The sequence below is a fragment of the Psammomys obesus genome, unplaced genomic scaffold (assembly GCF_907164565.1).
Source record: "Psammomys obesus unplaced genomic scaffold, mPsaObe1.curated_primary_1811, whole genome shotgun sequence".
In the NCBI taxonomy this organism is placed as follows: Eukaryota; Metazoa; Chordata; class Mammalia; order Rodentia; family Muridae; genus Psammomys; species Psammomys obesus.
The window spans coordinates 800,567-823,974 of NW_026596039.1; the positions used below are offsets into that span (position 1 = coordinate 800,567).

Genomic DNA, 23,408 nt, shown 5'->3' on the forward strand with positions numbered 1-23,408 from the left:
ACTGATAGCAGAACCCCAGTGCACTGGATTGCGGGGTATTAACCTCCTCTTGGCTCTGACATGTCCTAGAACACTAGCTGTAGAGGGATGGTAGAGTGGCTTCTGGAAAGATGCTCCCAGCATCTCTCTGCACCTGTGATTGGAGAGACTCCCAACTAGAACACGCGTGAAAGTAACCGAAATCAAGGCCTTTTCCAATCTTTCTGTCATGGAACAGAAGGAGGAGTGTGAGGTGGAGCCATGTAAGCTGGGACACTGAGCCCAGATCTGCATCTGCCTTGGGAGTGGGGCTTTACTGCAGACAAGCCAAGAACAGCTGGACCACCAGAGGCCCCATAGGATGGAACTTGCCATGGAAATTAGCATCTAAGCAGATATTCCTGTCCAAATTGGGGGAGCGAAGGGCTTGGAAACTAGAAAATGCTAGGTCTGAGCGAAGCAAGAGCTGAGAACAAGGCCAGCAACACACAGAGCTCTGTGTATTCAGAGGGAAGTTGGCAGGGTTGTGCCCGGGCAGAGAAACTCCGAGTGGTACAAAGGGACGTGCCCGGAGTGGAGAAATCATGCTAATTGTCTGCACCAGAGCTGGAGAACGCCACCCAAAATGAAGAGAGAAAGGGGAGCCCTGTCAAGAGTCTCCAGGGCCCTGCGCCTAGCTCCTTTTGTCTACCTGTTTCTCATCCAGCCAGGTAGGAGACCAGAAGGGTCTGGAGAAAAGAACTTGGGGCTTTTGACAGAGAGGGGGGGGGGGGGGTAGAGCAGAGCCAGAATATCTTCAGGGCTGGAGGAGGGGAGAGAGCTCAGTGGCCGTGGGAAGCAACTCAGTGAATTCAGAAATCAGTGTTGAATATATCTCTTCATTCCCTGTGCTTCCCGCCTGGCCCCTAGCCCCCTCCCCGAAAGGCTGCATGACTTTGGAGCGCCCACGGCATTCAGTACATTACATGGAAGACATCATGCCACTTCTTATGGGAATGACTTGTCGGCGTGGGCCAGTCCGGCATTCTTTCTAATGGCTTATGTGAGCTCTTGGTGGGAGGAGGAGGGGAAATCTTGGTTTTGCGCCTCCCAAACCTCCGCCCTGGCTTCTCTGAGTGTCAACCAGCTTGAAAGATGAAAGAAGCTTTGTAGATAATGAGCCTCCTGGTTTAGGATAGGAATCCATCCTATTCATAATTCACTCCAACCCATAGACGCCTACCTCTTGTAGCGCCCCCTATCAACCCCGTAGAGAACTGAACTTATTTTAAACACCGTTGATGTAGTTATGTGTACATACGCACAATTACAGGGCATCTACAATACACATCTTAGTGTGGCAAGAGGATACATAGATCATTTTAACAAAAAGCAGGAATCAGAAAAAAAAAGTCACCTGCCTCCATACAGGAAGCTGGGGCTGGTGGGGCAGGATGCTGGTGGGCGGCCAGAACCAGGGAATGTTTCCTTGCAGAAAGAATGTCTGCGCTGAATCTCAGAGGATAAGAAAAATAGGTAGGAGCATGAGTGAAATTATTGTTGGGAAACGGACAAAGGTCAAGAGCTTGAAATAGTCTCCTGTGTTTAGGCGGAGCCCAGAAGTTCAGCATTGCTGAGAAGAAAGTGTGAACTGAGTTCAGTAAAAGCCCTGTGAACCTCTCTCAGAAGATGGGAGATAGTCTATAAATGGTGGATGGGGTAACTGCATCACCTTTAATTTGGGAACTGACAGGATCAGGTTTTGGGTCTCTTGGTTTGCACTGAGGCATTGAAGGGGAAAAGGTGGCAAAATAGATGAGAATGGAAGCCTGTTTAATTCTTCTGAGCGGAAGAAATAAAACAACACAAGCTAGGTGGGTTGGGTAGCAGAAAGTTGTTGTCTTGCAGTTCTGAAAGGCAGATGCTGGAGATCAAAGTATCATGGTGTCACACTCCTTCTGAAAGCACTGAGGACAATTCGTTCCAGACCTTTGGCTTATGGCAGCAAAATCCCAGCCTTCAGGTGGCGTTTTCCTGTTTGCGTGTCAGTGTTCAAATGTCCCAGTTTACAAGGGCTTGTGAGGAAGTGGGTCCGCCCTACTCAAGTATGACCTCATCTTTATTCCTTGGCTGTGCAGAGACCCCACTAACAAAAGAAGTCCGACTGTGAGATGCAGGGCTTGGGGGAGGAGATTAGGAGTACTTCAGTATGTGAGTTTGAGGAGATGTGCTTATTCCACACCAAATCTATTTCTAATTATAAAGTATGCTAATAGGATATTGGTTATGAGCCAGGCAGGGTGGTACATGCTTGTAAACTTGAGAGGTAGAGGAAGGAGGATCAGGAGTGGAAGGTCATCTTTGACTACGTGGAGAGTTGGGTTTTGTTTTTGGTTTGGTTTAATTTTTAATACAGAGCGGGCTACATGACATCCTGTCACAAACAAACAAAAAATATCAGTTATAGCCTATGAGAGCCAAATGTTGGACCATAGACTATTGTACTACTATTGTACCAAGCAATAAAAGTACAGGTTCTTCATTGTATTGTTTAGGGAAATGCTGGCTTTTGTAACAGATAAATTCCAAAATGTAAGCTGTTGGCATTAGTTATGTGTCAGTAGAATGAAGTGGTAGACTGGGCCCAGGAGAGAAATGATGGTACTGCCTAGAGTCCTCAGGAACAAGCTAAGCTGATGGATCCCTGGGGTTTGCCTCTCTTTATTCCAGGCAGAGAATTTATGTTCGTTTACTTGTGTGTTTGTCTGAGTCAGGGTCTTTTTACGCTGTAGCCCTATGTAACTTCAATGGAAGCTGAGAGGGCTGGAGAGGTGGCTTAGTTAAGGGTGTCTGCTGCTCTTGCAGAGAGGACGATGGTGGCTCTCACAACCATCCATAACTCCTGCAATGGTCTCTTCTGACCTCCTCAGGCTCTGCACATATGTGGTGCATATCATAAATGCAGGCAAAACGCTCATATACATAAAATAAAATTCAGGCTCTGATGTTGACAATCAGGTTTTCTCTGCCACAGCCTACTCCTTGTTTGTTTTCCCATTTATCTGTTTATTTTGTGGGAGTGGAGACGTAAAACTGTAGAAGTCAAAAGACAAGTTTCAGAAACCAGTTCTTTCTTTCCATCCTGGATCCCAGGTCTCAGGTTTGGTGACAAGTACCTTGACCCACTAAACCATCTTGCTGGCCGGAATCAGGCCAAATTCAGCCCTTGTGAACTGGCCATAATTCACAAAATATTCAAATAAGACTTTTCCAGGGTCTAAGGTGTTGACAGAGATAAACATTAAAAGGTATGAATCAAAACATTGGAGGTTTTATTCTCTGGATTCTTCTTCGCTGCCTGCTTTCTGTGCTGAACTTGGTGATGTGGGTAGATACTGAGAAGAGCCTGACACTGTAGTCCATGTCATCCTTGAACTTACAGCAACACTCTTGCCTTAGCCTCCTGAGTTCTGGAATAACAGGTATGAGCCATTACATGCAGTACCTTTTTAGCCTAAATTTACTACCATATTGCTGTGGTAATGCTTTTCGGTTTAAAAAATTTTGTGTAATTGAAAATACCATAGAGAAAATGGATTCAGCTTAAAGATATAGACTGATGTACCCTTAACAAGTGAACGAGCCTATATAATCATTCCCCAGACAAAGAAACAGATATGGCTAGGTTGCTGGGATACACTTTTAATCTGAGCACTTTTGAGAGGCAGAGGCAGGAGGATCTATGTGAGTTCTAGGCCAATCTAGTTTACATAGTAAATTCCAGGCCATCCAGGGCTACACAGTGAGACCTTGTCTAAAAAACAGAACAAATCATGCTATTACCTCAGAATCACCCAAGTATTTCAGGTATTATGATAGCCACTGAGGCAGGTACCTTCAGAACAGGCTCCTGTATTAATGTGCCTTCAGAGAGTCTTCATTTTCAGCATAAGTTTTGTGGTGCTGAGCATGGCCAGAGGCATTCCTGCCTTGCTTTCATCTTCTAAACATGTACTCCACATCATACAGAGCATACCCAGGGATGTACTCTCTAAGTGGCAAGGCATAGCGTTGGGCCAGCTTCTATATGAGTATGTATAGGCTCCCTGAATGAAATCCCCACTCTCCCTTTGTTCAAGGAAGGCATTACTTTGGAAATAAATCCTATGCTTTCCTTCCTTGCTTCAGGCAATAAATCTTTCTCCTCTCTACTTTTATGACTTGACCATGTTTATTTTGGCTTTCTGCTTACCAAGATATGAACCCAAGTAGTTTGTGTTGCCTGTTACTACAGAAGCCAATGAGCACAGGCAGGAAGTGAATCTTCAAACAGGACTTTATTCACAGAACCAGCAATCTAGGAGGCCAGAGTATTATCATTCCCAAATGTGCTTTACTCAGACCATTGCTAACTAGCCCATTCTATAAGGAACAGGAACAAAGGCGATGAATCAATTCAAACTTTAGTCTGGCGCTTCCAGTCAGGTGATCAAGCCTTATCTTTATAACTCATGGTGTTGGTACTTTTCTTATTTCTCCTGTGATTTCCCTTCATCTTCATCTCTCTTTTTCTCTGTAGTGGGGTATTCACATAGGCCCAAGGCCGATGAATCTCACATTCCTCCCCATGATTATCCGAGTTACAGTGTGTACATACAGATTCCTGTCTACAATTTACACTGCAAATGTACTCTTGTGATATAGAATATAAAGTGGCTCTGCCCATCCTTTACCTCAGAGTCATTTGTTCCCAATGCTTCTGACCTGTTCTTAGTTCAGCAGAACATCACAAAGTTAGGGACCATGAAGAAGGGCAAGTCAGCTCATGGCAGATTGAAGACGGAGACAGACAGGAGGGGTCAGGCAAAACATACCCCCACTGAACTATTCCTCCAGCCAGGCCATACATTTTAATAGCCCTCTTAGAACCAACCACTAATGAATTAACCCATTGATGAAGTTAATGCCTCCATGAGCCAGTCATCTCCCGATCTTCTTGTATGAAATGGAATCAAGTTATAGTTTAAACTTACATTACCATGGTAACCAAGCCAATAATCAAGCTGAGCTTTTCTCATATTTTTATCAGCCAATTGGATGTATTTTTCTCTGAAATACTTATTCCAAATCTTTTTGTTGTTGTTGTTGGTTGCTTGGTTTTTGGTTTTCGAGACAGGGTTTCTCTATGTAGCCCTGGATGTCCTGGATTCACGTTGTAGACCAGGCTGGCCTCAAACTTACAGATATCCGCTGCCTCTGATTCCTGGAGTGCTGGGATTACAGGCGTGCACCACCTCACCCAGTTCCAAGACTTTTTAAAACAGATTTATTATTTTATTTTCTAAGTGTGTATGTGTGTTGAGCATGTACACGATGGACTTATAGGTGGCTGTGAATCACCGGATGCAGGTATCAGAGCTCGAACTCTGGTCTTCTGTGAGAACACTAAGTGCTCTGAACTGCTGAGCCATCTCTCCAGCCCTTGTTCCAAATCATTTGCACAACCTTCCATTGAGTTGCCTGCTATCCTAGGCTAGCCTGAGACCCACTATGGCAGCGCAGGCTGGCCTCAAACTCACAGTGATTCTTCCGTCTCATCCTAAATGCTGGGATTATTGGCATAAGTTATCCTACCCAGCTTGTTATGTCTTTTGTGCTCTAAGAAGTCTGTATGTGTTCTCAAGTCAGGCAAACAGTGTCCTTTCTGTTTAAAATGTTGTTTCCTCTTTCATCTTTAGATCTCCAATCTAGAACTGATATTTTCCAACATGTTATATAGGGGAAAGATTCATTTTTACTTCTACATGTCCCAGCATTCTTTATTGTAATGATTGTTACTGGAATAAGTAGAGACAACCTGCCACTCGGCGGTCAGGACCAGGAAAGCCAGAGTTGGTGAGAAGGATTCTGCGTATTCAAGAGTTGGCCTTAAGGGGCTATCATCCCTAAAGCTCTACCTTGGAACCTGAGGAGGTGGCTCAGTAGATGAAAGTGCTTGTTGCATAATCATGAAGATTTGAGCGCAAATGCTCAGAGCCCACACAAAATGACTGGCGTTGTTTAGCCAATGCCTATAAAACCCAGCACAGGGAATCGGGGAGGGGAGAAGAAGGTTGTTAGGGCTACCAGGCCCAGCTCTGTGAGTGAGTGACCCTGTCTCCACAAGTAAGGAAAAGAGTGACAGAGCAGGACACTCAATGTCCTCCTCTGGCCTCTGCATAAGTGAACACACCTGCAAGTGTGTGTGCGCGCGCACACACACACACACACACACACACACACACACGCATGCACACCCCTTAGTGGGGAAGAATACTAATATTTTGTGGAAGTGGAGTGTAAGTCAAGAAGGCTAAATGTTGAGTAAGGGTCTTTCTCATCCAAGCCATGTATCTCCTTCTTTCTTCTCTGGCACCTTGCAGTGAACCTCAACCTCATGAACTGACTGGCTCCTGTAGTTCTTTTTAGAGAGATGTTATTTTTCTTCAAGTCAAATTTCACATCAGTGTGTGTGCTTTGTGTTGGTCAGTGCACAAAACTAAAGACTAAGGAGAGAGTCACAAAGGTCACCAGAGACGTTCTGTGTCCTACGACTCTAAAGAGTTAGCAGGCCCTAACCACTAGATGATGTTCCCAGAACTATTAGAGTCAGAGCCTTGGCCCTGGCAACTCTAACAAGCCAGGCTCTGACACTTGTCCTCAATAGGCCAATTAAAAAGACAGTTAGGGGACTGGTGAGGTGACTCAGTGAGTAGACAGTTATTGCCAAGTCTCACAATTTAACTTTGATCCCTGGAGCACACATAATGGAATGAGAGAGTAGAAGGGTGTCATAGGGCTCATATCATGACCTCTGCAAACAAACAAATATATATATAAATGTAAATGTTTAAAAAGAGATAGTAGTAAAAAGCAGAGAAAGGATATTCAATGTAGCTACATCAGGAAGAGAGCAATAGAAAAAGGTCCTGTGACTTTCCCCCTACAAGTTTATTTTTGGGGCACAGACATGAAGTTTAGGTTTATACAGAGAGCAATATATATAAAATAATAAAAAAGTAGGTATATATAACTACACAGTCCTGGTCAAGGTATGGTCCTTGCCTATCATTGACCCATCATTGTTTGAGCAAGATGGTCTGACGTGTCAGAACCACAAGAATTTTTTTTCCCCCTGGAAGGGAAGCTCTTTCTCTGGCTAGCATCAGGCTTTAGCCTTTCCTTCTCTTATCATAGATTCCTGAGAAATTCCAGTTCCTTGGAGACCATTGTCTCAATAGTCTGACAGCCAAAGAGGGCACAATGCCTCTAGCATTTCTTCATTCCAAGGAGGACAGCTGCACCAGGGCTTCTCTTTCAGAATCTGGAATTCCAGGCAAAAGAGAGGGGCATGATAGTTGTCAAAGCATTAGTGAGGGCAAAGAGGGGTTTGCTAAAGCAGTTTTGCCACGAGCAACTCCGAAGCAGTTGGGCCTGTCATACAAGGAAAACAAACCCTCTCTGTGCTACACTATGGTTACCTTTGTCATAGATTGACACATCATATGCCAGTCTGCTCTAGTCTGCTCTGTTGATCTATCTTGACAGCATTAAGGAAGGACACTTCCTGAGATTTGAGCGGTAGTGTATTAAATTATAGGTCAAATTATTATTATGATTATTATGATTATTATGATTATTATGAAGGAGTTTCTCTGTGTAGCCCTAGCTCTCAGAGTACTTGCTCTGCGGAACAGGTTGTTCTCAAACTCAGAGATCCACTTGCCTCTGTCTCCCGAGTGCTGGGATTAAAGATGTACGCCACCACTGCCCCACATTTTTGTTTGCTTTTTGTAGATCAGATTATGGATAGGAGGGAAGGGACAGACTAACAACAGCGATTGTTTCAATCCACAAACGTGGCAATTTTCATGGTGTCTTAATTTATGTTTCAACTATTCCTGAACATCTATGTCCCTTAAAAAGTAGATTAAAACCCCCTTTCTCCTGAATCTCAAGGGACTTCTTCACAGTTTCTGTTTCCCAATACCCCCCATGTTCCTGGATAATTGACATTTCAACTGATTTTACAGTCTTATGTTCCAGGATAACAGCACAGGAATAAAGTGCAATAATCTCCACCACTATACATCAATGATGCTTTTACACAGTAAAAGTGGGAAGGATGGGTCATTTTCACAGATTGTTGCTGAACGGGAAAAAAAAGTAAAAGAAATAAAATAAAAAAAACAGGAGATGACTGGTCCCAGGTATGGTGGAGGAGGTTTATTGTAGATCTGTGGAGAGCAGAGCCGGAGGTGGGGCATCTGGAAGAGTCCAGGGTGGACACGACCAGACTTAGCTGTGCCATCTGAGCATATCCAAGAGGGGAAGAGTGAGGGGAGAGAGGGGAACCAGATGCAACAGCGAGGAGGCCCAAAGGTGCAAAGAGAGTAGGTAACCAAAATGGTTGAGTTATGTAGGGAAGAGCAGCTGAGGAAAGAGCAGCCTAGCCCCTGGACTAGAGAAGTTTAGGGAAGGGGTAGAATATGCCAGCCAGGAGGACCTTAGAACAGTTAGGCACTGAGGGAAGTAGGGGCAACCCGGCAGCCAGCATCTGCCCTGATATGTTAAATATGCGCCTCAGCCATTTGTACCAGGTTTGAAACCTAACAGTTGCCAGTAATGAATTCAACTGAGGTCTCACAGGTAGTGACAGCAGACTGTGAAGGTCACCAATCCAATGCTTCCAGGTTTTGGTAGCCATCAAATAAAAGAATTCAGAGGTGAGACAAAGCAAGGAATTTGGAGGACATTAGTTTCAGAGTGAAAGTGTACTCAGGGGGAGCAAGCTTCTCCAGTATCACTCGGGATTTTGGATAGCATCATTGTGAGCAAACTTTAGGTAAGTACAGATGTCATAGGGAACTTCAGAAATGGAGAGGGGTTCTCAGAGCAGGGTCTGCGCCATGCTTTTTATTTTTGTATGGGGTCTTTGGATGTGCCATGGCACCAGAGGCATGATGGGAGCAAGGAATTCTGTAAGGCTGATGATAAAGAGATATCCTTGGACTTAAATAAAGGACAAACAGTTGTTATTGTTATTCGTCTTGCTGGCCCCAGGTGATGTTAAGTCCTGGGTAAAGCGGACTTTTCCTAACTGAGCAGTCTTCTGATGTCTTCTGTAATGTAGCTCTGTGGTTGCATCACCATCCAACCACCATACAGCTTGCCTCTTTTTCGCCCGTGTGCATCTGTCTTGCCTAACTCAAGATCATCATCAAATAGGAAAAAAGGATATTTTAAAAACCAAAAGCAGAAAACAATATATTTTCCTTTCAGAGGACAAAGCTCTTGCTGCCCTTGGATTATTATGTGAGGGTCTGGTCACCATACTTCAGAAAGGAAATAATACAGTTGGAGAAAGTTCAGAGAAGGGCATCTATGATGGTCAATGAAGTGGAAGGAGACAGACCCAAGCGAATAAATTTGCTTAGGGTAAAAGGGTTACAAGTGTGGTTACTGGCACTAGAGAACATGGGTAAGGTACAGAGAGACGACTCCTACAACAGGAGTTCGGCAACATCCCACTGATGCCTTTGAGGAGTGAATTTAAGGCAAAATGAAGAATTTGCCCCATAAAGGTGTGAAAAACAGTAGAAGGTGATTCCTTTATGGGACGAAGCATAAAGGGATCACAGCTCTGTGCAGAGCCATTCTCAAAGTCTGCCTTTCCTCTGTGTCACATGAGGCCAAATCCTCTCTGAGTAGAAGCTACTACAATGTCCTAAACACCAGGACATTGTTTAGTTAGATAGGAACATAGTGCAGAGATTGTAATTTCCTTTTGTTTTGCCTATTGTGGGAACAGAGACTTTCTCCATAATGATGCCTCAGAGACAATGATTAAGTTAATTGCTTCTCCAGGTTGAAAAATCCTCCTCCCTTTTATTGCCACTCTGGGCCTGAGGTGTTAGCCATTTCCTCATTTCTGTGTCCTGCTTTGGCTCCTGTCCCAGCTCTCTATGTCGCAGTAAAGTTATAAAACCCAAACTTAGATTCTTTCCAGTTTCTAGGCAACTGTGCATGCTGAGCAAAAATGTTCTTGTCATCAGAGTCTGAGAAAGATGGCGCCATCCTCTTACAATAAGTGTGCATGCATCCCTTCTGCTTGTAGGCATACCAGTGTTCTCAGCATAAGGAGAGCAGCTGCCTGGGCTAGGGTAAATTAGGAGGCAGTCAAAGGCTGCATTTTCAGTGTTTTTTGTTTGTTTGTTTGTTTTTGTTTTTATCCACAATATAATCGGAATTGATTTAAAAAAAAAAAAAAACAAAACAGGAGGGAAGGAGGGAAACAACACCAAAAAAAGGCTACCAGGAATCTTGGAATGGAAGAGGTGAGGATATAATCCAGGAAAGCCCAAGAGAAAGAGAGAAGAGATTACAGAAGAAAGAAGGGTAATTAATACCTTCTACTTAAAGTAATTAAAACCTACCTAAAATTCTACCTAAATTCTACCTGAAGTCCAAGTAGAAGGAAAAGAGAGGCCCCGAAGTTTGGTGTTTGAGATCTGTATTAGTCAGTTTAATTTCTGGAGAATTAACACAAAGTCCCACAGTAACTATCTTAATTCCCTCCAAGGACAGTATTCCCATTCCATCTTAAAGGTCACTCTCTTCTAAAACCACCATGCCAAGGAAAAGGATTACAACACAAACACTTGAGGGACAAAACACATCCAAACCACAACAGGGTTGTTATTAAAATTTTTTGTTTTTCAATGACCTATTTGTTTTTATTTTATGTACATTGATTGATGTTTTGCCTGGATATATGTCCAGTTAGATCACCTGGAACTGTAGTGACAAACAATTGTTAGCTAGGAATTAAAACCAGGTCCTCTGAAAAAGCAGCCAATGCTTTCAAGCCATCTCTCCAGTCCCTCAAAATTTTCAAATATATATTTATATTTATATTTATATTTATATTTATATTTATATTTATATTTATATTTATGTTTGTGTGTGTGTTAAGTGCCCCCAGAGGACATCAGATCCCCTGGAGCTAGAGTTATGGGTGGTTTTGAGGCAGCTGATATGGGTGCTGGGACCTAAACTCGGGTCCTCTGCAAGAGCAGTATGCGATTTTTCAACACTGCTCCATCTCTCCAGCCCTTCCTTACTCAGATTTGCTAGCCTTTGACTGGTTCCACACATAACTGGCATGTGCTGATCCTACAGTTTCAGACTGGATCCTGAGACGTGAGCAGATGCCCCCTCACTATTTGAGCACCACCACGGTGGCCTTTAAGTATACTCCATGAGTTTTCTCAGGACAACCTCAAGTCATACATATTAAAGCTCCTTTGCCTACTTGGGGAAAATTGAAGGCTTGCTTTTCTAAATCTAGCTGAGAATCGGACATAGCAGCTGTTTGACAGGGAATTCCATTTAAGTCATCAAAAAACTGAAAGTTGAAAGAAACTATATAGAATGTGTGGCTAAGTGGATTTCAGTCTGATATGCAAGATCATAGGAATTCCTAGCAGTCCTCCTTGTTGCGGGGGAGGAAAGAACTCAGGTCTCCATCATCTCTCCTGCCAAAACAAATAAGGCATACGGAATCATCTTTCATTTATTTCCATTATGTAAGATTTTTAGAAAAACAAAAATACTTTTGTTTAAAAAAATGTTTGAGATTAGGCCAGGAATGATGTCAAATGCATTTGATCACAGCATTTTGGAGGCAGAGGCAGATGGATTTCTCTGTATTCAAGGTCAGTCTGGTATATATAGCAAGTTCCAGGCCAGCCAGGACTGCACAGTAGGAACCTGTCCCAGAAAAAGAAAAAAAAAAAATGTTTGAAAAGAAGCACTACAAAGATGGCTCAGCAGTTAAGGTCATTTTTTGATCTCCCAAAACACCTGAGTTCAGTTTCCAGCACTCAAGTCAAATGGCTCACAACAGCCTATAACTTCAATTCCAAGTTCTCCAATGTCCTTTTCTGGCCTCACAGGCACCCATACTCATATGATATACATTCACACAGACACACATATACACAGAGAAATAAAAAACAAAAATAAATAAACACTTAAGGCTGGAGAGATGGCTCAGCAGTTAAAGACACTTGTTCTTACAGAGAACCCAGGTTCAATTCCCAGCACCTACATGGTAGGTCACTGTTGTGGTGTTTTTTTTTTTCTTGGCCCTGACTTCCCAGAATAATGACTAGGTATTTACAAATACCTAGGCCATATAGCAAGGCTCTTCTCTGACTAGCTCATAACTTAAAATAACCCATTTATACTAATTTGCATTCTGCCATGTGACTGGTAAACTGTGCTCAGATACCATGCATCTATCTTCTTCACATCTTCCTGGACAAATCTCCCATGCCTGGCTGTATCCCAGAATCTTTTCTTCCTGTTGATGTCCCAACTCCTATTTCCTGCCTCAGCTATAGGCCATTAGCTTGCCTAATATGCATGAAGCCCTAAGATCATCCTAAGCTCTGCCTAACCTGGGTGTGGTGATAGGTGCCTACAATCTCAAGACTCAGGAGGTAGAGGCAGGAAGATCAGGAAGTCAAGATCATGCTTGGCTATGTAGCAAGTTTAAGACCAGGCTTGGATACCTGAGATGTTATCTCAAAAATTAATATAAAACCATTTATGAGCTGGGTGTGTGGCCATGCTTTTGTCATCCCAGTACTCTGGAAGTAGAGGCAGGAGGATTGTGTGTTAGAGGTCATCTTGGACAGTATAGCAAGACTTTCTCTCTCGAGACAAGACAAGACAAAACAAGGGGAAACATTTCCAAACAGTTATCTTTGTTCATTCTAACTTCAACTTAACACTTCCTTCCAATAAACAAACGCCATTCAGATAATCCCACCTACAACAGCTTTAATCTGCAGAGTCATCTCTTGAGGTTTGGTGATACCTGGCTGATGATGGACAGAATATGAGAGTTGGAAATTGCTTAGAAGTCATCTGGTCTAACTAACTATGAAGAAAAAACTGAGGCCCAAAGAGGTGGGAAAGTGGCCTTTCCCTGACCGTTTACAGAAAGGAGGAGCTCATGCTTAGCAAAGCACCTGCTCTTTAAGTGAATTGAATGTGTTTGGCAAACAAAATTTGCTTTAATTACCATAATCAAACTTTTAGTTCACTTATCTCTTGATTTGGTCCTAGTACAAGTAAAAGAAGAAATGGAATGGTACAGCCCTACATTCTTAACTCTTTCTATATATTTTTCCCTCCCCCTTTTGAGACAGGCTGACCTCATACTTCAATATACTGTGTAGTTAAGAATGATCTTGAACTTTTGATCCCCCTGTCTCTAGCTCCAAAGAGCTGTGATTACAGGCTGGTGTCTGGTTTATAGTTACTATTTTTATTTTATAAAAGAGAAGGTAGGACTTAGAAATAATGTTTATCCACATGTACACAGCCAGTAGGTAGTGGAGCCTAGTCTTGGAAGGCCTTAAGTCTCCAAACTCTTTATTCTGCCCATTCAAATTCTTCCTCTGAGAATACAAGTGGGGCTAGAGTTTAGGTGAATCCTCAGAACTTCCCACCCAGTTGCAGAACTCTGACCCCTCCTGGTAAGATACAGTTACAGCTGGGGTAAGGACAGAGCGATTCTTGGTGTGCCTGGAATGGAATTTCCTGTGCGTTCAGGCCCCTGAGCCTCCTCTTCCTGGGCACAGTCTTAGTACATATTCCTCTTTCTTTGGGACTCTAAATTCCCATGCTTTTTCTATTTCCTGCCGTCCTACTTCCACATTAGACTCGACACACAGGATGTTCAATAAAGATTTCTATGAAAGGGCCCTGTAGAATGTGGATCAGCATAATCTTCTGCAAGAGGTAGGCAATGAGGAAAATGCCAGAGAGACAATGCCATAGATGACCTGGGATGGCTATGAGAAGAGAGACAGAGGAGAGGGAACAAAGAACTTTTGTAGGAGAAGAGGTGGTACGAGTGGGCAAGAAGCCAGGACTGGCAGGAAGTTAAGGGTCTGACAGTCTGAGGAAGAGCACAGAGCTTGAAGGTGGAGTTGGGCTATGGAGCTGAGGGCCTGACATTGCCCTCTTCCCCAATGGGCCTCTGTTTGCAGTCCCCCTGGAGGGGGTGAACATCACCAGCCCCATACGTCTGATCCATGGCACGGTGGGGAAGTCGGCTCTGCTTTCCGTGCAGTACAGTAGCACCAGCAGCGACAAGCCGGTGGTGAAGTGGCAGCTGAAGCGTGACAAGCCAGTGACTGTCGTGCAGTCCATAGGCACAGAGGTCATTGGCACTCTGCGGCCTGACTATCGAGACCGTATCCGGCTCTTTGAAAATGGCTCCTTGCTTCTCAGCGACCTGCAGCTGGCAGATGAGGGAACCTATGAAGTGGAGATCTCCATCACTGATGACACCTTCACTGGGGAGAAGACCATCAACCTCACCGTGGATGGTAAAGCACTCAGCAGGGAAAGAGGCAGGACAAGGCTGGGACTAAGGCTAGACCCAAGAAAACTCAACACAAAAGGCTGAGTGGTCATTAGGAGATGGTACCTAGGCACAGCTAACATGGATAGAGTGTTTGCATGGCCAGCCCACTTCACATTTAAAATAATCAAGGGATAGATAATGTCACACTCTCTATTTTGAAGACAAGAAAAATGAGATACAGAGAGTAACTTGCCCAAGCTTATACAACTGATAGAGTCTAGAGAGTTGGACCTAGTTTCTACCAGCTAAACTATCTTCCAGGCTTGATATGTTTAAATAAAGTCCAGTGATTTTGCAATGGTATTTGGGAAGAAGGGAGTGAGGACACTCCCCATGACTTTGTTCTTCAATATGCAAATTGCTTGATTAAGAATGAGTGGATAGGGGCTGGAGAGAGGTTAAGAGCGCTGGCTGTTCTTCCAGCTACTCTTCCAAAGGTCCTGAGTTCAATCCTCATCAACCACATGGTGGCTTATAACCATTTATAATGAGACCTGGTGCCTTCTTCTGACCTGCAGGCACACATGTAGGCAGAATACTGTATAAATAATAAATAAATCTTAAAAAAAGAAAGAATGAGTGGGTGAAGGATGGATGGATAGATGGATTGTGGGACAGGACTAAGCTAAGGATCTCTGGAGGGACTTCTCAGCCAACAGACTGAACTGTTACATGGTGGAAGATGGGAGGGTAAAGAGGGGAAAGAAATGTGTTGTAGATTATGACTCACAGACCTTTCCACCCTCCCATTTCTGGGGCTCAGTGCCCATTTCAAGGCCACAGGTGTTAGTGGCTTCAACCACTGTTCTGGAGCTCAGTGAGGCCTTCACCCTCAACTGCTCCCATGAGAATGGCACCAAGCCTAGCTACACCTGGCTGAAGGATGGCAAGCCCCTCCTCAATGATTCCCGAATGCTCCTGTCCCCTGACCAAAAGGTGCTCACCATCGCCCGCGTACTCATGGAGGATGACGACCTGTACAGCTGCGTGGTGGAGAACCCTATCAGCCAGGTTCGAAGCTTGCCTGTCAAGATCACCGTATACAGTAAGTTCTCCTGACGGCCCAAGTTCTGAGTGTCCACTGGGACAAAAGGCGTTCCAGAGAGTCACTGTCTAGAGCAGTGGTTCTCAAGCTTCCTAATGCTGTGAGCCTTTAATGCAGTTCCTCATGTTGTGGTGACCCCCAACCGTAAAATTATTTTCATTGCTTCTTCATAGCTTTAATTTTGCTGCTGAATCATAATGTAAATGTCTGTGTCTCCTGATGGTCTTAGGTGAGCTCTGTGAGAGGGTTATTTCATCCCCCCCCGCCCCCAGGGGGGCTGAAACTCACAGGGTGAGAATCATTGGAGTAGAGGAAGTGAGACAGGAGTAGAGGTGGCTTGACTGTCCATGGAGGGCAGCCACAAGTGGGAGGTAGGCTCCGGGTGAGCTCTGCCATTGCCTACCCATGCTGCTGGGGCCCCTTTCTCTTCCCTCCACTGCTAGTGTTCTACTCGCCACACCTGTTCCCCTTCTCAAATTGCCCCTGCCTCTCCTCCTCTCTTTCCTTAGGAAGAAGCTCCCTCTATATCATCTTGTCTACAGGAGGCATCTTCCTCCTTGTGACCCTGGTGACAGTCTGTGCCTGCTGGAAACCTTCCAAAAAGTCCAGGTAACTAGTCAGTTTTCACACTTTAGTTCTTTCTTCAGTCTATTTTAACCCCAAGTTTAATGCTAAGTGAATGACTGGCTGTGTCGCTGGCCTTGAGTCTGGGGTCATGTACATACTAGGCAAGCAACTCTACTGCTGAGCTACATCTCTATTTTCCCAGCTCTAGTGGATGTGTATATGTTTGTATAGGTGTGAGAATAGATGTGTGTTGGAGTTGGTGCATGGGCACATGTGTGTAGATGCCAGAGGTAAACCTCTGATGCTAGTCTTCTGCCCGTCTTTGCTTTCCTGGTGCTGGGATTACAATTGTGTGCTACTACACCGACCTTCTTCATGTGGATTATTGGAATTGAACCCAGGTCCTTGTGCTTGTAAGGCAATCGCTTTACCAACTGAGCTATCCCTCCACCCCAGCTCCCAACTCTATTCTCGTCTCTTTGATTGTTTTCTGTCGTATAGGGAACTGCATCTGTACTCAGTGACCTCCGACTACGGCAGCCTTGCTGACGGTGATTTCTCCTTCGGGCTTGACAGCTCTCTGAGTTAAATCAGTGTGCTGCCTTTTAAGTCAAAGCACCTTCGGCTCACAGAAAAAGATATTGAAACTCACATTGGATAAACAGCCTACCCACAGTCACAGTCACAGTCTTAGCATGCAAACCTAGATGTGGCTTATTCCACGGTTCATAGACTTCCCTCATTCCCAGCCCATCATCCCATCACGAGACTTTTTCTGTGGTCATTAGAACCCTTTCTGTGTCCATTCCTTAGATTTCCTGTTCACATTTCAATAGCTCTGTTCTTGGTGGGGTTGGACCGGTTTGCAGGAAGAAGAGGAAGTTGGAGAAGCAGAACTCCTTGGAATACATGGATCAGAATGATGACCGCCTAAAATCAGAAGGTGAGCTCCCAGCTACCCGCTGGCCCAGCCCATCAGCACTCAGATCAGAGCGGCCCAACGGGAAGAGGAAAGTGGGTGGTGAGGAATTCAGCAGAGCAAAGAGGGGTGCAGGGACAGAATAGAGGCGCTGGGTGATGTAGAGCGGTGGTTCTCAAACTGTGGGCCGAGGCGGCTTCGAGGTCCACGGCGCTTTTCCCAAGAATCACCTAAGACCGTCGGGAAACACAGATACTCACATGATGATTTACAACAATAGCAAGATTACAGTTGTGAAGGAGAGATGAAAATAATTCATGATTGGGGGGGGTCACCAAAACATGAGGAGCAGTATTAAGGGGCGCAGCATTAGGAAGATTAAGAAGCAGTGCTGGAGAGGATGTGTCCCTGGACCAGGCACCCCATTCTTTCCCTGTGCAGCGGACACCCTACCCCGAAGTGGCGAACACGAGCGGAAGAACCCGATGGCACTGTATATTCTGAAGGACAAGGTGAGCCGCTCTGTCAGCGACCCCCTATGGTGCCGCGCTGGGGAACGGGTGATGTGGCCATCTCTTTGCAGTATCTGCAGATACCGTATTTCTGCAGCATCTGCAGACACCCTCACTTTAGAGATTGGAAAATAGCACAGAGGGATTGTGAAGACAAATTGTAAAGGTCTAAACAAGCAAATGAGTGGCAGATCTGGCCTTCCCAATATATACGCGACAGTCAGCATGCAGTTTCATGGACTACCTTAACTCTTCCCCGCGTCCGGGCTAACCCTTGTCACAAGACCTACTTGGTGGTCATTGGAACCCTTCCTCTGTTCTCTGCTCAAGTGCAATAGCCCCATTTGCCACGACCGGGTCTGAAAGAGGATAAGGAGACGAGGCACTGAGTCGTGTTAAGGTTTACTGTGTGCCTGGGCCATCCACGGGGGTGTGGGTGGAGACCCCGAGAGACGCCCGCCTTTGTAGTTCCAGTGCTCCTAGCCTGGGTCAGGGGACCGCTGACCCTCGCAGCGCTTGTGTTCCCAGGACTCCCCGGAGCCCGATGAGAACCCCGCTGCAGAGCCTCGGAGCACCACAGAGCCCGGCCCTCCTGGCTACTCCGTGTCCCCGCCTGTGCCCGGCCGCTCTCCGGGGCTGCCCATCCGCTCAGCCCGCCGCTACCCGCGCTCCCCAGTGCGCTCGCCCGCCGCTGGCCGAACACACACGTCGCCACCCCGGGCCCCGAGCTCGCCCGGCCGCTCGCGCAGCTCCTCGCGCACACTGCGGACTGCTGGCGTGCACAGGATCCGCGAGCAGGACGAGGCTGGGCAGGTGGAGATCAGTGCCTGAGCCGCCCCAGGAGCCCGCACCGGTTGCCCCACGGTGTGCTGCCCGCGGCCGGGGGAGGCTGAGAAGTCCGGGTGCCTCTGGCCAGGGCTGAGGGTAGATTGTGGCCTGATCCCCGTTTAGGGTGTGAGCTTGCGCAAACGCATGGAGCGCTGATCTCGGTGTTAAGCCCGGTAGCATGTGCGCTGGGTTTACTGGCTGTGTTCTTTGGCTGTGTTCTCAGTGGGCATGAGCTGTGCCCTCTTAGGACTACGTAGATTATTAAATTTCCGGCCCAATCCCTAAAGAATTTTATGGAAACTAACAATAATTTTACCCAGTAAGACGACCCTATGCGCGCGCGAGCGCACACACACACACACACACACACACACACACACACACCCGGGAGCGTTTATCCACCTCCCAACCCCACATGCCTCCTACGATCCCGAAAATTTGTGGTACCCCTGGTCTGAGCCCAAATTCGAGGCCGCTTATCCCCAAATGCCCACTGACGTGAACTAAAGACAAGTCAGATGCTGGTTCCTGGGTGTACAGGACCCGTTCTGATCACAAAGGAGTCATTTTCTTAAGACCTTTTCTGGACACCTGCTTCCCTGTCTCCTCCTCTTGGTAAGGGTGAATCCCGGGTGCAGTCCTAGGACCCTGGGAACCTGGGACTAGTCAAAGACAAAATATCAGGGCCCCAGTGGTTGGTGGCATCCAATGGCTTCTTCAAAAGCGTGCCATACTGGTCTTTCTTCCTGTCTGTGTTCATGAGAAAGTGGGTGGGCTTGTTCCTGGCGTTCTTACAAACCAAGCTTTTCAATCATCCTCAGGAAGGTTGAGGAGTTCCTTCGAGCTGTAAAAATAATAAGATTCTACTCTCCAGATAAACCTGGAAAGAGGAAGAAGCTTACCTCTTCCCCAGCATGTCAAAACAACCTTGGCCCACCCGCTAGCCTCACGCTTTCCACCTGCCTTGCCCCTAGATGCGCAGAACCAAGGACAGTGGACAGAGCCAGCTCCCTAATCTGTACTAAAGTCAGGAGACTAAGGGGCTGGGCCACCTCCAGGCCATCACCTCTTTGGGCATTTTGGAAAAAAGAAAACAATGTACTGCGTGAAGACAGAAAGCACATAAATAGCTGAGAGAGGAAGGTCCTGGGCTGTCTGCCCTCTCTTCCTTAATGCCCCCAGAGACCCCTGCATCTCTTGTCCCTCCTCAACTCCTAAACTTTGCCTTTGCTTCTGCATTATCCGATGAACAACTCCCAAGGTCCATATGCATCACCTCCACACCAGAACACACTTTGCCCCAGCCCTGCAGGCACCAAAATTTCTAGATTGCCTGCATCTCCCAACCCCACCCACATGTCTCTCAGTTCCCCTGCTCATGTGGCAAGCTGTCTGCAGCTATCCTTACTTAGCCAGAACCCACAATCCACTAACCTTCCCAGGTGCCTCAGCCACCATAAACTAGTGCATGTAGGTGATAGTGCAGGCAGGTCAGGGTATGTAAGCGTTGGAAAAGGGCTCCCTGTTCATCAGCCTTGAAGTACAGGAGCGAGGGAGAGGGTGCGATGAGAGCATGCCACATCCTGGTGCTGAAGCCTGGTGGGGCTGGCTTCCCAGACTCAAGCCAAATTTGCCTTGAATCGGGGGTAAGTAAGAAAGTGGGTTTTTGTTTTTGTCTTGCTTTGTTTTGATCTTTGTATTACCAGCATCTAGCAGAGTGCATAGCACAAACTGGATGCTCAATAAACTTTCAATGAAATGAAATAATTTTATTTCCACATAAGCAAACTGAACAAATGTACAGCCTAAATGTACAAGCTATATCCTTTTTCTCTTGCTTTTGTAAAACCTCCTTTGCTTTCTTTCCAAATTGCAAGTCATCCATTCCCAAGCCATCCCTTTCACTCACTCACTCATTCATTCATTCCTATGTTATCTTAGTTACCAAACATTTATTTGTGTATCTTAGTTACTAAACAAACATTTATATTGTTGACTATATCCCAAGCGCAGGGTAATGGTGTAATTATGCCATGACTTCTACCCAGAAAACAATCTCATAGGAGAAGTCAGTAAGTGAACAGATTGTTATAACACAGTGTGTAAAAACAATAACAGAAACAGATCTAAGATACTCAGGGAACAAATATCAGGGGTTACAAAAGGAGGACATATTCCAAGTGTGTGTAAAAGTTTTGGGTGGACAATACACATGGGGAATTCAGAATACTGAGCCATTAAAATGGATAGCATTATTTTAGGATAATGTATAGAGCAGAAAGTGGTAAAAATTTGATAGGCCTCTGGGACCTCAGATAGTGTATTTTGTGGAGTTGAGTTGAGAAGGCTAAAAAGGCATATCAAGAAAGGTCGAAATGTAGGTGAAAAGGCCTTCACACACTCCAAGAAGAGGCTTTCAAGTGGAACAAGTGTGATGGTGCATGCCTATAATCTTAGTGCTTGGAAAGCTGAAACAGGAGGACCTCAAGGTCAAGACCAGCTGAAGCACATAGAGACACCCCGTCTCAAAGAAACGGAAGGAGAAGGAGGGTCGGGTGATAGAATAGTCAGGACTTTTGAAGGTTCTGTGTATAAAAAGGAATTCAAAGTAATTAGGGATTGGCATGCTTGTGTAGCATTTGATTCCTAGGAAAGAAGATGAGTCCTTAAGTTTGATCCCCAGGAAAGAAGAAAAAAGAATCATAAAAGAAATACACACACACACACACACACACACACACACACACACATTAAATTTGGCAACAAAGGAGCCATTTAGCTGCTTGGCATATGGAGTTGCAGCCATGAGCAAGAGTTAAAGCCAGACTGTAACAGGTGAGTCATGACTGACACAGTTGAGACTGGACACTTGAGACTGGGTATTTGAAAGGCCTTCCTGTTTCAGAGCATCTTGATCCTGCCTGAATACAGTATATTTAGTTTGTATTACCAGGAGAAACTTCCAGGGAACAGAAACAAAATAAAAGCATGACAGATCCAGAGTGCTTTAGTACTAATAAAATATGGAATTACCCTGCATATTTTGCATTAGAATTGTACTGAAAAATTGTGTCTAGCCCATTGGTGAGGTAAGAAGAGCTGGACCTCAGACATGTAGATTGTTGATGACCTAGAAAGGGGGTTTCCCTGCTGGAGGCACTTAAGACAGCTGGTGAATGAAACTGCTAATCTTCTGTGGAGAAAAGCACTTTGAATTTTCTGTTATTAAAACAAATCAAAGATGAGTTAACTGTTGTGGTGATACCTGTAATGTCAGCACCTGGGATATTGATGAAGGTGGGTCATGGGATTCAGGCCAGCCTGGGCTACACAGTAAAGCCTTATCCCACGCAGTGGGGAGAATTAACAAAAACAACCACAAAAAGGGGTGGGTCAGTAAATATACATGGAAATAAATCACCATGACTATTTAAGATGCAATAGATTCAAACCCACAAAGCCTTAAGATGATGGCGTTATCAGGTAAGAAAGAATGACGGAATGCTGAAAAGAACAGAAGACATCAATAACCAAGCAACTGTAAAGATTGTAATAGTGATCAAGTTGGAAAAGGGACAAGGTGAATTTTCGTAAATAAAAATAAGGTTTGTGTGATGGCTCAGCAGGATAAGACACTTGACATAAAGGCTGATATCCTGAGTTTGATCCCCAGAACGTATGTGTTGGAAGGAGAAAACTGACTTCTACCGGTAGCCCTCTGAGCTGCATGTGGATGCAGTGACACACTCACACACACACACACCCAGACACACAACACAAATTAATGTAATATGTAACAGCATGGTCTGGTGCCTTGTATCTGATTGTTAATTATTTTGCTCCCCCATATCTGCTTCCTGTCTTTTATGAACAGACAGTCTCGTACCCCAAAATGACATTTGTAACCTTGCCTAAGAAATTATTCCTGATTGGCTGAATAAAAAGGCCTACACCTGGGAAGGGCAGACCTGAGGGGCAGAGCTAAGGTTCTTGGACTTTGGGGACTGAAGGATCATGTGAGAGAAAGACAGGTAGAGGGGAGAGAAGGAGACAGAGCCTCTATGGGTTAGGATAGAGAGAAGCACGTGGCCGGATTAGTGTGGGTAGAGGAAAGCAGCCCGGATGAAAAGAATAAGCAAGTGTTTATGGAATTATGGATCGGAAGTAGCCCAGATAGAAATTATCAGAGTAATTGGCATGGGATGGGGACTGGAAGGTAATTAGGTAGCTTAGGGGTTAATATCTGCCCAGCCCCAGGTAAAATAAGGTTGTTCTAAAATTCTATCAGGTGTTTGTGTCTTTATTGATTTGATACTGAGTTAGATAAGACCACCGTAATAATTATAGGCTTCTAGTAATAAACCATATTAGCTAATTTTATATTATCTACAACAGTAATATATACAAAATTTGCTGAAATAAAACTGTTATGTGGGTGTGGTGACTCACACCTGTAATCCTAAATCCTACCACTTGGGAGATAAAGGCAGGAAGATAAGGAGTTCAGAGTCAGCATGGATTATATGAGACCATGTCTCAAAAAAGCAAACCAGCAGCAGCAAAAAGTAGTCAAAAAGAGTTTAAATACACATTAGATAAATTTGAAGATTTAAACTTTTGAAAAAATTTTTAAAGTGGGAATAGATAGATATTTTCTGTGTGTGGCAAAAAAAAATTGACTTAATAGAATGGGGTATTAGCTAAACAATATAAAAATAAAATGAAGCAAGCTAACCTGAAAAAAAAAAAAAACCCTGAAGAGATGGATAGCTAATTTGAATACATATCTGATACTATTCAAACAGACACGAAGATGAAAATATGAAAAAGAGATTAAAGGGTATGTCATGTAGAATTAAAATGTATGTCATGTAGAATTAAAATTTAATTTTAATTAAAGTTAAAATTAAAACATTTTATTCAGATCTCCATGGAGAGGATGGAAGGGACGCCATTATTCGTTTTAAAGATTTATTTCACTTTTCGTTATATGTGTGTGCACATAAGTTCAGGTGCCCTTAGAGGCCAGAGGCGTCACAGGTGTTACAGCCCCTGGAGCTGGAGTTATGATGTGACTGTGAGCTTCCTGACAAG

At 44.7% G+C, this 23,408-nt stretch overlaps 1 protein-coding gene across 1 annotated transcript; it reads left to right on the plus strand.

Annotated features, from left to right (window-relative positions):
- Nucleotides 1–414: 414 nt before the first annotated feature.
- On the plus strand, nt 415–22,576 carry Hepacam (hepatic and glial cell adhesion molecule). The gene is made up of 7 exons (XM_055622340.1): nt 415–689; nt 14,064–14,405; nt 15,207–15,488; nt 15,998–16,097; nt 16,925–16,998; nt 17,416–17,486; nt 18,015–22,576. The coding sequence occupies exons 1-7, from the start codon at nt 605–607 to the stop codon at nt 18,315–18,317; spliced, it is 1,257 nt and encodes a 418-aa protein (XP_055478315.1). The 5' UTR covers nt 415–604; the 3' UTR covers nt 18,318–22,576.
- Nucleotides 22,577–23,408: the final 832 nt, after the last annotated feature.

What these genes read in the sequence shown, in the direction of transcription:
- Hepacam (XM_055622340.1), top strand. Translation starts at nt 605, where the DNA reads ATGAAGAGAGAAAGGGGAGCCCTGTCAAGAGTCTCCAGGGCCCTGCGC. An exon ending in CCTGTTTCTCATCCAGCCAG is followed by an intron (nt 690 to 14,063) that starts GTAGGAGACCAG and finishes CTCTGTTTGCAG; the next exon opens with TCCCCCTGGAGGGGGTGAAC. An exon ending in TGTATATTCTGAAGGACAAG is followed by an intron (nt 17,487 to 18,014) that starts GTGAGCCGCTCT and finishes TTGTGTTCCCAG; the next exon opens with GACTCCCCGGAGCCCGATGA.